This window comes from Corylus avellana, chromosome 7 (genome assembly GCF_965113065.1).
Source record: "Corylus avellana chromosome 7, dhCorAvel1.hap1.2, whole genome shotgun sequence".
NCBI classification, from domain to species: Eukaryota; Viridiplantae; Streptophyta; class Magnoliopsida; order Fagales; family Betulaceae; genus Corylus; species Corylus avellana.
Genome location: NC_142496.1, coordinates 17096336 through 17113360, shown reverse-complemented (window position 1 = coordinate 17113360; position 17025 = coordinate 17096336). Strand labels below are relative to the sequence as shown.

The window sequence follows — 17025 nt, the reverse complement described above, 5'->3', positions numbered from 1 at the left end:
AATAAATATGAGACAGTTGAACACATAGATCCTATATAAGTACTCTCCCATATTTATTGTATGAATTACTAATAATCTCAACAACAAATAGTTACAAATTCAAATATTTTGCCCACGTTTTTAAGGACCTTTGCTGCCCTATCCATTGAACGACATCCCGAAACCTTATCTATTTAGATACCGGGGTGCTTGAGTTGCAGAGATTGTGGAAAGAGAGAGACATGTGAGGAACATTAATTTGATGCGGACAGGGTGGACGGAAAATATAATATAAAACATTATATATTGTTGGCTTTTGAGTATTAATTGTTGCGCCTTATAATCTGGCATCAATTGGACCTGCTGACTTTAAGGTGGTTTAGTGTGTTGGTCAAACATTGACTTTGAACCCACAGTACATCTATATATATCACTTCTTTCTGCAAAATAACCAAAGACAACAGAATGACGAAGGCTGTATTGCTTCTCCTAGCTATCTTTCTCTTCTCCGTCACAACACCACCGTTTCCAGCGGCTGACGGAGCTTCACCTGATACGGTGCTTGACATAGCCGGTGAGAAGCTCCGAGCAGGCGTTGGTTATTATATCTTGCCAGTCATCCGCGGGAGAGGCGGTGGGCTCACCCTTGCCAGCACTAGGAACAAGACCTGCCCGCTTGATGTCGTTCAGGAGCTTCACGAGGTATCCAACGGTCTCCCAGCGACGTTTTCCCCTGTGAACCAGACAAAAGGTGTCGTACGCGTATCCACAGATCTGAACGTCAAGTTCTCTGCCTCGACAATTTGTGTTCAATCAACGGTGTGGAAGCTCGACAAGTTTGACGAATCAAGAAGTCAGTGGTTTGTGACGAGTGGTGGGGTTGAAGGCAACCCAGGTCGGGAAACGACGAGCAATTGGTTTAAGATTGAGAAACATGATAGGGATTACAAGCTCGTTTTCTGTCCCACGGTGTGCAATTTCTGCAAGGTTTTGTGCAGAGATGTTGGCATTTACATTGAGGACGGCAGGAGGAGTTTGGCTCTGAGCGACGTGCCGTTTATAGTTATGTTCAAGAAGGCATAAATTGTATTCCATGAGCACTACACTAGTGTGAATGTATGGTCCTTCTCTATTTGAATCTTAAAGTCTAATAAAAGAGGTGGGTTGCCAATAAAATTCGGGCATTGTAAAACTTAGGGACAAATGATTTTGTTTATCTTAAACTTTAATTGTGAAGAGAAATTGTTGGTGTTATTATTGACACCAGCAATTTTTCAATTGAGAGAAATATGGTTAAATTATTGACACCAATTATTTCTCAATTGAGAATGTTCTCAAATTATCAACAATTGTTAATATCTTAATGACAAAAATACTCTTAGTAAAATAAAAATTTAATTTTTTTTAAAAAAAACTAAAACTAAAAATTTAGAAAAAACCATCCGCCACCCATGCACTTTGCTCAAATAAGGGGTTGCTGAACCACCCTCATGGCCATGGGGTGGTTTGAGCATCCCCTAGTAATATTTTGTTTTGTTTTTTTTGTTTTTTTTTTTGTTTTGTTTTTTTTTTGTTTTTGTTTTTGTTTTTTAAATAATTAATTTTAGTTATTTTTGAAATATATATGGGTATTTTTGTCTTATCAAAAAAATTTGTGGTCATTTTTGTCACTCTGCTGAACTTGGAGGAGACTTGACAATTTTTTGGTAGTTTGGGAGGACACTATAACAATCGAAAGTTTAAGATGAACATCATCGATTGAGTGGTAATTTGAGAGGTGTATATAGATTTTTCTCTAAAACTTCAAAAATGGTGAACTTCTCGATCGTGATGCGGCTAATACTAAGAGTTTATTTGAGATTAAGTTTGAGGAACCAAAAATGTTTTTTTTTTTTAACCGTATAAAAAATTAAATAGCATCCACAATAACTTAGAGAGACATGATCGGCAATCATAGTACAACAATCTTGGACAAGTTGGTTTAAAGGACACCTGGCATTAGGATTGGTTCCTCCTCTATTAGTGGTGTCATAATCAACATTTTAACAATTTCCTCACCTATGGATTGGTTCCTCCTCTATTAGTGATGTCATACTATAGTTTTTCCCCAACTCTGACAAAATAACCATGTGCTCCATACACTAAATAACAAAAAGTATTTAATAACTAGATAGTAGTTAGAAAAAGATTGATCAATTATGTAACTAATTAGAAATAGTTGATGTGATACCATAAATTAATTAACTAGTAATTAATTTGAGATGCCACAATTACTACTATAAAATCAAAATATATGCAGTGAAAATACAATATTGATATGCGCTAATCACTATTTATGCAACACCACGAAAAATTAATTAATTGGTAATTAATTTTACAGTTCGCCTCTTATTTCCATTCCACAAGGAATAAGACTCAAGGATCATTACTCCTCAAGGATCATTACAGTTCGCCTCTTATTTCCATTCCACAAGGAATAAGACTCAAGGATCATTACTCCTCAAAAGGAGAATACTACGCAACAGAAACAACCCTAACACACCCAAAAGTTCAACCAAAGTCACTTGCACCTATGTAATAGTTCGGGGTATTACATTCGTCATTCCTTATAAAAATTTTCATCCCTGAAATTTCAGAATAAAAGAAAATATTTAAGATAAACACCTAAATTCTTGGGTGATCTCATCCCATCCATTGGCACTAAAACTTCTTCGTCCTCAAAAGATGTTGAAAGTCGTGTCGCAGGTTATCAAGAGTGTCATAGTCGATATTGCCCACACTATACAAATTGTCATCAATCTCAACTCCCAAATCAATCAACTCGGGGATAGAGTTGTTCCACATGCAATCGAGGTCTATGGGTATATTCAGGGGCAGAACTAGAATATTTAGTTTGGGGGGGCAAATTTTTTTTAAAAAGGGGAAACTTCACTTACCCCTCACAAACTTATGCACTTTTTGTAAACACCCTCCAATGTTCAAAAACTCTCACTTTGGTGTATCAAAGTGTAATTTACTTCCACTTTCCCCCTTCCGTTAGGATTTTTTGTGAAATCCTAACGGACTCCTTCGCACGTGCCACGTATGTGGGAAAAATTTATTGAAAACCCGGTTTTACCCATGAATTGAAAGCACCACGTGTACAAACACCCTTAGGTTTATTTCTCAAAATCACAAAAACCAAACGTTCATTTGAGAGCCGTCGTGAAGAACCCTAACACTGAAGTCCGACGAACACTGAAATCCCCAATCCACCCAAACAAAAACGCGATTCCACCCAACTAAAATCGCGACCAACCCTAAAATTGCATATCCAAAAATCATTTCAAGACCCATTTGAAGTCTCATGTAGTTGCTTTGGAAGCTTCGTCCGTGAGCCGTCTTCTTCATCATTGCATTCACCAAGTATAGTCCTTTCTGTTAAATAAAGTTGTTTGTTTTATAGGTAAGCATTGATTAGCCCCTTTATTTTTATTCTTGTTTATTTGAGGGTCATATGCTTTTATTGTCAAAAGTTTGTCAACAAAAAATGATTTGTGAGTCATATGCTGGTGGGTTGAATAAAAAAAGTATCCACTTTTGTTGATCGAATTGATGCTAGCAAAAGTGAAGAGCTTTTTGCATTTTTTAATTGGCTACTGTCGGTTTGAAGAAAGTTGACAGTTTGTTAGGGTTTGTTTGTTTAATGCTTTTTGGGATGTTCTAGATGGTTTAGTTAGGTTTAGAAATAGGTAACTGCATACTTTCGGGTTTAGGGTAGCTCCCATGAATCCTAACTTATCTCTACAAGATAACTATTCAAGCTCCCGGGGACCCCTTTGACAATTACTCGTTTGTAGTGATTTGGAGTGCACGACGACGATGTATCACATATCTTGAAAGCCCCGAAGAAAGGACATCCACCATGAAGAAAATTGTTCTAACAGTTTGGTGCCGTTGGTGGGAACGACTAGTTCGTTTCTCATAAAAAAAATTCATCATGGTGTGAACACTCATTCCGGTGACAACCAACCGGAAAGGCTTGCCAATTTGCTTTGTCCATAGCAGATCTGCACAGATCCACATCTCAGATCCTTACTCCACAATTGTTGCAGTTGTTGTTTGCTAGAAGACCACAAAAAAATCCCATGTCGGTGGTGTCCAAGCCAATACATAAGTCAACGCCGGTGCGACCCACACAGCCAGAGACCTAATGCCAGCGCAACCCACACTACTAGAGACCCAACGCTGGCGTGACCCGCTTTTGTCTGAGATCCAAGCACGCGACATAGATTGGACTGCCGGAGACCCGCTTGCTTACCTTCAACCCACAGCATCTCCGAATCTCCAGGCCTGCCGACCCTCGTGACTGTCCTGGGCTGCCAAGCACGCAACGAACCTCCAAACCGGACAGCAACACCGCTGATCCCCCCATACCAGTCATGTGGTGCGATCCACCACTACGGGAGACCTGACGCACGGCGCGACCTGCCATTACCAGAATGTAACACACCTGTTATTGATTTGGGAATTTCTGTATGTATTAAGGATGGATGATTGAATGATTTGTAGAATAATGGATTGGAAATGGAATTGATTGGAATGAATTACAGATAAGGATCAATTCGAGTTTGATCGGATTCCACTTACAAGACTAAGGATAAACTATCAAGAACTACAACTATAGGTTCCACAATACAAGATATTCGATAATCCCTTTCTCCTGAATTTTGGTTTATATATACCATTTGTCAAGCCCAACATGTTAAGCCTAATTGATTCTAGCTGTCAAGCCTAACTAACTAATAACTATCCAGCCCAACTAACTAACAACTATCCAGCCCACTTATAATAGCTCACCACACACCTGTTACAATACTTAACCCTTTAAGAGCACCTTGCCCACAAGGTGCAGCTGAAAAAGATAGAGACGCACGTCTTTCCACTTCTCCAAGTGTCACTAAAATCCAATCTTGAAAAAAAAAAAAAACAAATCTCATTAATGATGCCTACACAATCAGCCCCTTCATCTTTGTTCTTTAATGCTGATTGCTTTGCAACTGTCGAAAATGCCCACTGTCAATGGCTTTAAACAACAAGATGCCCAAGTTTGGAAAAAAAACAAGTTGCCCTTTCACTTTCGGAATTGATGAATTAAAGAGAAATTTCAAAGGAAAACAAATCAACCCACAATGTCAATAAAGTTGTAACTTAGGCCTGCCATCAACTCGCCCCTCAAGGTGAAAATTTGAACAAGCCTATAGCTTTTCAATTGCAACTCATGTGCATTTGCCACGCACACAGGCCATTTCCAAATGCACAGCTTTCAATTTCCCAGTCTTTTCTTTTTTTTTTTTTTTTTTTTTTTTTTTTTTTTTTAATTTGTTTTGAACACTTTCTCTTCCCATGCATCATCTACAATTTTCCAATGTGCCATGTTTTCTAAGTCTAACCATGATTTTAGCCATATTTCCACACACATAGACTTGCACCATTCTTCCTTCTTTCTTTTCTTCCAGTGCCATCTATGTTTGAAGAGAGCAAAAACTTTTAGACCACAAAGCTGCTTCTCCACATCATTACAGTCATAGAAAATGAGCCAACCCACCATTTCCTCTATTTTCCGCCTTGTCTTAAAGACCCACCAATCATAATTCCAAAATATGTCCTTCTTTAGCTCCAATTTTTGGTCCCACGTTTTATCAATAACGTTCTCTTCATTTTGATAAAGCCCAACACTATCATGAAAATTCTTCAAAGATTTGGAGTTAAAGACGCAGAATTCCTTCAAGAAACAATTTGAATTTGGAGATAACACGCTAATTACCTTCACTACCATAGATTTTGAGATGCTCAACTTCATTTGGCTTGGTTCAGGAATTTTGTCAAACGAATGGTGGGTATCTTCAACCATATCTGTTTCTTGAATCATATTATTTTCTTCTTCTTCTTCTTCTTCTTGCTCCAAGTTGCATGCGTTCTTGATTTCTTGACACTCCTCTGCTCCATTCTTGAATTCTGCTTGGGTATCTACCTTCTCAACAACTGGATGTATCTTTTCAAATCCCATGGATTCGATCTTCATAGGGACTAACTTGGACTCTTCAACCCTTTCTTTCTCATTCAAAGGCAAATTTATTTCTTTGGGTTTGGTTATATTGGTCAGTTGCTCCTCTCCCTGCTGATCACCTCCATAACCTCTTTGCTGATTAGCTCCATAACCTCGATCTTCAAAATATGTCCTCCAATTCTGATGTACAGGTTGAGGAAAGCTCCCTGCCATCCTCTTGTCTTGAACTGCTGGATGATAAGCATTAGAAAAACCTTGCTACCAATTATTCCTTCCATCTCTAATTCCAAGATAATTATTCTTGAATTCTTCTTGGGCTGCTGGGTTGTAAGGTTCAAGAAAACCTTGCTGCCAACAGTTTCTCCTCTCTCTATTTCCAGGATAATGAAACTCATTGTAAGGTTGTTGAAAAGGAGACCTTCTCTGCCACGACCTTGCTGCTTGATGAACTGGTCTTGGATTTTTTTGTGCCTTCATCATATCAGTTATTTGAGAAAGTTTGATCATCACTTCATCAAATCTTTTGTTAAAGTCTACCATTGCTCCTCAGGATAAGTGTTGCTTTGATACCACTTGTAACACACCTGTTATTGATTTGGGAATTTTTGTATGGATTAAGGATGGATGATTGAATGATTTGTAGAATAATGGATTGGAAATGGAATTGATTGGAACAAATTACAGATAAGGATCAATTAGAGTTTCATCGGACTTCTCTTATAAGACTAAGGCTAAACTATCAAGAACTACAACTACAGCTTCCACAATACAAGAGATTCGATAGTCCCCTTCTCCCAACTTTTGGTTTATATATACCATTTGTTAAGCCCAATTGATTCCAGTTGTCAAGCCTAACTGACTAATAACTGTCTAGCCCAACTAACTAACAGCTGTCCAGCCCACTTATAACAGCTCACCACACACCTTTTACAATCTTGTAACACACTTGTTATTGATTTGAGAATTTCTGTATGGATTAAGGATGGATGATTGAATGATTTGTAGAATAATGGATTGGAAATGGAATTGATTGGAATGAATTACAGATAATGATCAATTTGAGTTTGATCGGACTCCTTTACAAGACTAAGGCTAAACTATCAAGAACTACTAACTATCAAGTACTACAACTATAGATTCCACAATACAAGATATTCGATAATGGACTTCTATGGACTTTTGGTTTATATACCATTTGTCAAGCCCAAGTTGTTAAGCCCAATTGATTCCAACTGTCAAGCCCAACTGACTAATAACTGTCCAGCCTAATTAACAACTCCAGCCCCAACTGACTAACAGTTGTCCAACCCAACATATAATCCAGCTCACCATACCTATTACAATACTCACCCCTTTAAGAGCACCTTGCCCACATGGTGCAGCTGAAAAAGATATAGAACGCACGTCTTTCCACTTCTCCAAGTGTCACTAGAATCCAACTTTGTAAAAAACAATTTCACACTTCTCCAAGTGTCACTAGAATCCAAGTAAGCTAGCTCACGTGAACACACTACCCAAAGTGTCAATAGAATCCAAGTATGCTACACTCCACATTTTTTTCCTCTCTGCCATGTTTTTGAAGTCTACCCACGGTTTTAGCCAGACTTCCACCCAAACAGCAGTACACATTTCTTCCTTCTTCCTTTTCTTTTAACGCCATCTATGCTTAAAGAGCGAAAAAAAAAATCTTCAGATCACGGAGCTGCTTCTCCCCAGAATTATAGTCGCAAAAAATGATCCAACCCATCACTTTCTTTAGTTTCCACCTTGTCTTAAAGACCCACCAATCATACTGCCAAAAGAAATTTACTCAAATTTTTGGTCCAACATTTCATCAATTACGGTCTCTTCATTTTGATAAAGCCCAACACTATCTTGAAAATTCTTCAAAGATTTGGTGCTAAAGACACGGAATTCTTTCAAGATACAATTTGAATTTGGAGTTAATACACCAGTTACCCTCACTATGATAGATTTTGAGATGCTCAACTTCATTTGGCTTGTTTGAGGAATTTCGTCGAACGGACGATGGGTATCTTCAATCAAATCTGTGTCTTGAATCATTTTGTTTTTTGGTTCTTCTTCTTCTTCTTGGGTATCTACCTTCTCAACAACTGGATGTATCTTCTCAAACTTCATGGATTCAATCTCAGTGGAAAGTCCTAAACCTTCTTCCATGGTCACTAGAGTCCTGGAAGCGATTTCTGCCTTGATACGCCCACCCATTTGCCTATTGAGTAGTGCAAATTCCTGTACCGAACTCCCCAAATTCTTGAAGTGCTTGTTGCATCTACCACTCTTAAGAAAATCGTGCCTGAAGAGTGTCCAAGAAATCTTCCCAACCATTACTAGAGTGCCCTGCATTCTTGAACCAAAGTAATGACTCTCCTTCCATATGAATGAGGCTAGGTACACTCTTGCATACATAGGTGATAGTTGAAGACTTGGTTTGCAGTGCGTATCCAGGCAGAAGCCTTGTATCCATCAAAATCAAGAAGCTCTTGATGCAACCTATGATTTGCTTCACTTAACCTTTGATCCACTTCTTGTTCTTCTTGCAATTCCTTTCGAAACCGGTACAACAACTCTCTAACAAATAACTCCCAATCATAAAATAATCCATTATGAACTATATTGTAAAACCAATATTGTTGTTCTTCCTTCATATGAAATTCAGTAACGTGGATTTGGTCTCGAATTGGAAGTTGGTGATATTTGAAGAACTTGTGTGCCATAAAAATCCAGGTATTAGGATTTTTACCTGTAAAGCTTGGAAATCTCATTATGCTAATTGATAAGCACCGAATGTTGGACATTCAAGCCCCTTAATTTGCATATGTTAATTCCTTAGCATTGTTATTTGTTTGATTTTTTTTTTTTTTTTTTTTTTTTTTTTTGTGTTTTAGGTTTTATTTGGCACCCCATTGAAAATCGGGCATAGAAGGCAAAAGCTGGAGGCATTCTGGACTTAGGATTGAGTGCAGCTGGACCTGAGATCGAGCGTGCCTGCGATCGAGCACGTGCAGCTCAGGATCGAGCGCACACCTGCGCTCGGGCGCACATTAGCTAAGCTCGAGTGCACATCCGTAGGATCGAGCGCACATGGGCGTACAATGCACGACAAGAATCCTTTTATAGCTTGGAATTGGTTCTTAAATTTCAAAATCATTATTTGTGAAATTCTTCTCTTGTCTTAGAAAGTATTTAACTTTTGTTGATCTCAAATCATTCTTGTTTTCTGTGATTGTGAGAATAATGGTTGTACAATGGGTTTAATTGACATATGATCAATAGGATTTGATAGGCCATGCCTAGGGAAGATGGATTGTATTACACCATAGTTTAGTGTAATTTAGGTAGAGAGTTCATGCCAACCAAATATGGGTTACACTTATTCATTGATTGTATGTATCCTATTAAAGAATTTGATAATTTATACCTAGGGAAGATGGGTCGTACCGTATCTTAGTGGTTAGGTGGACGATCCATGCCAATCGAAGATAGATTATGCTTATTCTTAATAAGGTAGTTTCTTGTTTATTTATAACATGCATAGAATGAATTTCTGGGATTAATTATGATTAGCCATTATTTTGCAGATAGAGGTGAAGTCAATACCCTACACTCTCTCTCCCTCTCTCTCTCTCTCTTATTTTAAATCTCTTTTATTTTCATGCACTTTAGTTTTAAAGAAAATCAAATCAATTCTCTTTTTAATTAAGTTAATTTTGATCTTTCAAATTTGATAACAAAACCTCTGCAGTCCTTGAGGTTCGACACCCTCTCTATAGCCGTATCCTACAAAGATTTGTCTTATTGCGAGTGGTTATTTTTATAATTGATATTTTTGATCACAAAAATACCACATCAATTTTTGGCGCCGTTGTCGGGGACTGCTTAACGATTTCATTATCAAATTTTAAGGATTTATTTTAGCTTAATTTTTAATTTTCTGTTTTTCTTTATTTTACGTTTCTAATTTCAAATCTGTTTTTGTGTTTTATTTTTATTTTTATTTTTTAGAATTTTCACTCAGGTCCGTAGCTGCCCATCCTTGTGACTGCGATTGAGCGCAAGTACGCACTCCAGTAGGAATTCAGCAAGCTGTGCTTGAGCCTTCACTCCTGTGCTCGCACCCATCTGTGGCAGTACGCTCGAGCGCACTCTGCAGTGTGATCGAGCGCATCAGCAACAGTCTGCATCCAAAGTTCCAGCACACCTTCAGGCCGTTTGTGAGCTTTATTTTATTTATTTTTTGTCTTAGTTTGTTTTTATTTTTTGTTTCTGTTTTCTTTTTAGTTTATGTTAGTTCGCCGTTCTTTGTCTTTGCCATTAATTACTTGCGACCTCGACATTGAACACACTCTTAGACAACTTAGAGCTAAAAGGAATTCTAAATTGCTAAGATCACACACCACTAAGACCACATGGCTTTAAGAGATCATTATCTCCCTGTCATATACACTTCTCCCACATGTCTCAGGCTGCCAGACATTATGGCAGCCCACTATGAGATTAAGCCTAGCACCATACAAAATTTACCATCTTTCCTAAGGCTTAGCAATGAAAACCCTTATGACTTCCTTAATGAGTTCTTAGCAATTCGTTCAACCATTAAATTGACTGGATTCACTGAGGATGCTCTAAGGATGCATCTCTTCCCTTTCTCCCTCAAGGAAAGAGCGAAACATTGGTTTAATTCCTTGGCACCAAACTCCATTACTTCTTGGGCCGAATTGCAACAAGAATTTTTGAAGAAATACTTCCCCATAGGAAAAACCAATGACATTAGGAAAGCTATCACTAGTATCTCCCAATATGAGGGCGAGCAATTCCATAAGACCTGGGAGAGACTGAGGGACCTTTCTTAGATCATGCCCACACCACGCTGTCCCGAAATGGGAGCTAGTGCAAAGTTTTTATGATGGCTTAACCGAGCCTCATAAACAAATGGTAGATGCATCCTGTGTGGGGACATTTATGTTGAAGAGTGAGGATGAAGTATGGGCCTTGTTTGAAAATTTATGCCGCAGTTCTATTCATCATGCTTCCATTAGACATAGGGCACCGACACCTAAAGCACCAAAGGCCGATGGTCTTTTTGAGGTAGGAAATTCTGATGTAGCCACTCAAGTAGTTGATGCTATCACTAGGAAACTAGATCAATTGTGGGTTGCTAGTATTGCCCCTAATTCTGCTCACATGCACACACAACCTGAACTATGCTCATTTTGTTTTAGTCCTATGCACCATATAAATGACTGCCCTACTGCTGGAAATTATACTGATGTTTCTAATGAGCAGGTTAATGCAGCTTTCTCAAGACCTGGTAATGATTCGTATTCCAATACCGACAACTCGGGGTGGAGAAATCATCCCAAATTCTCATGGAAGAATCCAAATTCGGGCAACCCAGCCCTAGGGTCGCACCATCAAGCTCAATCCAACAGGCAGCCCTACTAAACTCATTCCACTTACCGGCCTCCACAGTAGCAATACCAGGCCGCACCACCTCCTCGATGAGATTCTAATTTTGAGGATTAGATGCTGAAAATGATGAGCGAGATGACCAGCTAGGTGGGCGAGATAAGTCAAACTATGAAATCTCAACAGGAGACAATGAACTCACACTCCCAATCCATTGCGAAGCTAGAAGCTCAAGTCGGACAACTTACCAATGCCCTCAACAGGAGGGACGAAAGGAAAGCTTCTAAGTCAGCTAGTGACCAACCCTAGGGGGCTATACATGGGAGAAGGAAGCACCTCTCATCTGGAGCAAGTTCAAGCCGTCACCACATTGCGAAGAGGAAGACTAGTTGACGATCATGTGGAAGAAAGGAAGGATGAGCAAATTGAGGCCACACAGAATCTGAATCAGGACAAGGGTAAACAAGTAAGCATCGAGGCATCTTCATCATCTGCCCCCACTCTTGAGGTACCATATAAGCCTAAGGTCCCATTCCCAGAGCGGCTTAAGGTACCCTCCCACTTCGGGAAACAAGGAGAGAAGATACAAGACATGATGGAAACATTCAAGCAAGTTAAAATCAACGTCCCACTCCTTGATGCCATCAAGCAAATTCCAGCCTATGCAAATTTCTCAAAGACTTGTGCACTCAAAAGAAGAAGAATCGGAAGCACATTCCCAAGAAGGTCATTCTCACGGAGCAAGTAAGCTCTCTGATTCAATATAACACTCCTCTAAAGTTCCAAGACCCTGGAGCGCCTACAATTTCATGCATCATCAGAAACACTGAGATTGAGAGAGCTTTCCTCGACTTAGGATCTGGTGTTAATTTGTTTCCATACTCAGTATATCAAAAATTGGGCTTAGGGGAATTGAACCCGACAAGTACTCTCTTGCAATTGGTTGACTGCTTGATCAAGAAACCCCATGGGATTGTGGAAGATGTCATTATCAAGGTGGACAAGTTCTACTATCCAATTGACTTTATAGTTCTGGACACAGAACCTGTCTTGAATCCAGAGAAGCAGATTCCTGTCATCCTTGGGCGTCCTTTCCTCGCCACAACCAATCCATGCATCAATTGCAGGACCGGAGTAATGGAGATCTCTTTTGGGAATATGAAGATCAGATTGAACATCTTCAATGCCTTCCAGAATGCGCCTGATCTGAATGCATGTTTCTTCTTGGATGACATTGGAGAAATTGTTGAAGACCTACTTCCTGATCCTCTATCTGGAGCCCCATGATGGAGAAACCCACCAGAGCCTATGCGCTCTAGCTTCAAGTACTCCACCACCTGATGACAACCCCACAGGGGACATGTTTTACTCAGAGGTTACTGAAATGGACTTCATTGGGGTGGAAATTTTTTTGGTAAGTTCCCTGGCTGCCCTGATTTTTGAGAACCCTCACAGAGACAAAAGGTTGACCACAGAACCAGTTCGGGACAAATACCTTGAGTCCCACCATGGGGAACCTCAGGACTTTTCGGCTGAGAGAAGTAGTTTTTTGGATATTAAGAGGAGTCTTCTTCCTTGTGGAGTGCTACATGATCATAAGGAAGAAGGGATGGAAGAGCTTGATTGGACTTTTGAAGGATCGAGGTAAGATCCTTCGGGACTTTGACTTACATTGAGAAATACCTCATAGGATCGAGCGCAAGCCCTGTGCACTCGACTCCTCACTCCACCAGGGTACATGATCTCCATCCAAGTTTATTTTATCCATTGTTGCTTCATTATTCGATTATATTTTTACAACAATGTATGCACTTGATTGGTATTTGGTTGGTGTATCACTTTTTCTTTTAGGACAAGTGTTTTTGCATTCAAGTTTGGGGGTATGATATGCCGCCGCATATGCTCATTCAGATATTCCTATACTCTTGATCTTATTTTTTAAGTTCTATACATACATTGGGGACAGTGTATGATTCAAGTTGGGGGTATGGAAAAATATTTAAATACAAATAAAATTCACATAATTCTGAACATTTGAGGAAAAAAAAACTTATGAATACAAAATAAAAAACAAAAAAAATCTTTGAATCAAGATTTAATGCAATCAAATAAATCATCTATCTTATTTCAATACAAATAAAACCTATATCATTCTGAATATTAAAAAAAAATAAGCAAAATAGTATTGCTCTCAAAACTAGAGAAAAAAAAAAAACGTAAAAATATGCTTGAAAATCAGAGTAAATTACAGAAAAAAAAAAAATCCATAAACATTCAAATGAATTAAAACATAAGACCTTTAATTTTAGTTTAATTTATATAAATTAGAATATGTTAAAACATTGTCAATCTTGGAAAAAAAAAAAAAAAAGGTTAAGAAGAATAATTACCTCCAAGTTGAATTTTTAGGCCAATAGATTATGTTTTTGTTAATGTTGGAGAGTGGGGAAAGTGAAAGATAGACATGCAAAGAAAAAAGATGAGAGATATTAATGTTGGAGAGCGAAATGAGAGAGATGTTTTTTTTTTTTTTTTGAAATTAAGAGAGAGAGAGAGATGTTGAATGAGAGTGAAAGACTTAGAGAGAAAAAAGAGAGAGATGTGGAGGAGAGAGGAAAAAAAGGGGAAAAAAAAGGATATATATATATATATGAACCAGTTCAAGGCAGAGATGTGGAATGAGAGTGAATGACTTGGAGAGAGAAAAAAAAAGGGAGAGAGAAAGAGAGATAGAGAGAGAACAAAAATATGAACCGTTCAATTTTTAACAGTTCAATTTTTAAAATAATGAGTTACAAAGTCGGTTTAGCCTTTAAAAAAAATTGGTCTTTCAATCAAGATTTAATGCAATCAAATAAATCATCTATCTTATTTCAATACAGATAAAACCTATATAATTCCGAATATTCAAAAAAAAAAAAAAAAAAACGCAAAATAATATTGCTTTCAAAAGTAGAGGGAAAAAAAAATCTACAAACATTCAAATGAATTAAAACATAAGACATTTTATTTTAGTTTAATTTATATAAAGTTAAAACAATGTTGGTCTGAAAATATATATATATATATATATATATATATATATATATATATATATATATATATATATATATATATGTTAAGAAGAATAATTACCTCCAAGTTGAATTTTTAGGCCAATAGATTATGTTTTTGTTAGTGTTGGAGAGTGGGGAAAGTGAAAGATAGACATGCAAAGAAAAAAGAGGAGAGATATTAATGTTGGAGGGCGAAATGAGAGAGATGTTTTTTTTTTTTTTGAAATTAAGAGAGAGAGAGAGAGATGTTGAATGAGAGTGAAAGACTTAGAGAGAAAAAAGAGAGAGATGTGGAGGAGAGAGGAAAAAAAAGGGGAAAAAAAGGATATATATATATATATATATATATGAACCGGTTCAAGGCAGAGATGTGGAATGAGAGTGAATGACTTGGAGAGAGAAAAAAAAAGGGAGAGAGAAAGAGAGATAGAGAGAGAACAAAAATATGAACAGTTCAATTTTTAAAATAATGAGTTAAAAAGTCGGTTTAGCCTTTAAACAAAATTGGTCTTTCAATCAAGATTTAATGCAATCAAATAAATCATCTATCTTATTTCAATACAGATAAAACCTATATAATTCTGAATATTAAAAAAAAAAAAAACGCAAAATAATATCGCTTTCAAAAGTAGAGGGAAAAAAAAATCTACAAACATTCAAATGAATTAAAACATAAGACATTTAATTTTAGTTTAATTTATATAAAGTTAAAACAATGTTCGTCTGAAAATATATATATATGTTAAGAAGAATAATTACCTCCAAGTTGAATTTTTAGGCCAATAGATTATGTTTTTGTTAATGTTGGAGAGTGGGGAAAGTGAAAGATAGACATGCAAAGAAAAAAGAGGAGAGATATTAATGTTGGAGAGCGAAGGGAGAGAGATGGTTTTTTTTTTTTTTTTCAAATTAAGAGAGAGAGAGAGAGATGTTGAATGAGAGTGAAAGACTTAGAGAAAAAAAAGAGAGAGATGTGGAGAGAGAGGAAAAAAAAGGGGAAAAAAGGATATATATATATATATATATATATATATATATATATGAACCGGTTCGAGAGACAGATGTGGAATGAGAGTGAATGACTTGGAGAGAGAGAAAAAAAAGGGGGACAGAAAGCGAGAGACGTTGAGAGAGAGGAAAAAAAAGAGATAGAGAGAGAACAAAAATATGAACCGTTCAATTTTTAACTGTTCACTTTTTAAAATAATGAGTTAAAAAGTCGGTTTAGTCTTTAAAACAAATTGGTCTTTCAACCAAGATTTAATGCAATCAAATAAATCATCTATCTTATTTCAATACAAATAAAACCTATATAATTGCGAATATTAAAAAAAAAAAAGCAAAATAATATTGCTTTCAAAAGTAGAGGAAAAAAAAAAATCTACAAACATTCAAATGAATTAAAACATAAGACATTTAATTTTAGTTTAATTTATATAAAGTTAAAACAATGTTGGTCTGAAAATATATATATATATATATGTTAAGAAGAATAATTACCTCCAAGTTGAATTTTTAGGCCAATAGATTATGTTTTTGTTAATGTTGGAGAGTGGGGAAAGTGAAAGATACACATGCAAAGAAAAAAGAGGAGAGATATTAATGTTGGAGAGCGAAGGGAGAGAGATTTTTTTTTTTTTTTTTGAAATTAAGAGAGAGATAGATGTTGAATGAGAGTGAAAGACTTAGAGAGAAAAAAGAGAGAGATATGGAGAGAGAGGAAAAAAAAGGGGAAAAAAAGGAGATATATATATATATATATATATATATATATATGAACCGGTTCAAGAGAGAGATGCGGAATGAGAGTGAATGAATTGGAGAGAAAAAAAAAAGGGAGAGAGAAAGAGAGAGACGTTGAGAGAGAGGAAAAAAAGAGAGATAGAGAGGGAACAAAAATATGAACCGTTCAATTTTTAACTGTACACTTTTTAGAATAATGAGTTAAAAAATCAGTTTAGTCTTTAAAACAAAATTGGTCTTTCAATCAAGATTTAATGCAATCAAATAAATCATCTATCTTATTTCAATACAAATAAAATCTATATAATTCAGAATATTAAAAAAAAAAAGAAGCAAAATAATATTGCGTTCAAAAGTAGAGGAAAAAAAAAATATACAAACATTCAAATGAATTAAAACATAAGACCTTTAATTTTAGTTTAATTTATATAAAGTTAAACCATTGTTGGTCTGAAAAAAAAAATGCATATATATATGTTAAGAAGAATAATTACCTCCAAGTTGAATTTTTAGGCCAATAGATTATGTTTTTGTTAATGTTGGAGAGTGGGGAAAGTGAAAGATAGACATGCAAAGAAAAAAGAGGAGAGATATTAATGTTGGAGAGCGAAGGGAGAGAGATATATATATATTTTTTTGAAATTAAGAGAGAGAGAGAGAGAGATGTTGAATGAGAGTGAAAGACTTAGAGAGAAAAAAGAGAGAGATGTGGAGAGAGAGGAAAAAAAAGGGGAAAAAAAGGATATATATATATATATGAACCGGTTCAAG

General features: G+C 36.6%; 1 protein-coding gene across 1 annotated transcript; it reads left to right on the top strand.

Annotated features, from left to right (window-relative positions):
- The first annotated feature begins 409 nt into the window (after positions 1 to 409).
- On the top strand, positions 410 to 1203 carry LOC132184924 (kunitz trypsin inhibitor 5). Its single transcript, XM_059598714.2, has one exon. The coding sequence runs from the start codon at positions 445 to 447 to the stop codon at positions 1060 to 1062; it is 618 nt and encodes a 205-aa protein (XP_059454697.2). The 5' UTR covers positions 410 to 444; the 3' UTR covers positions 1063 to 1203.
- Positions 1204 to 17025: the final 15822 nt, after the last annotated feature.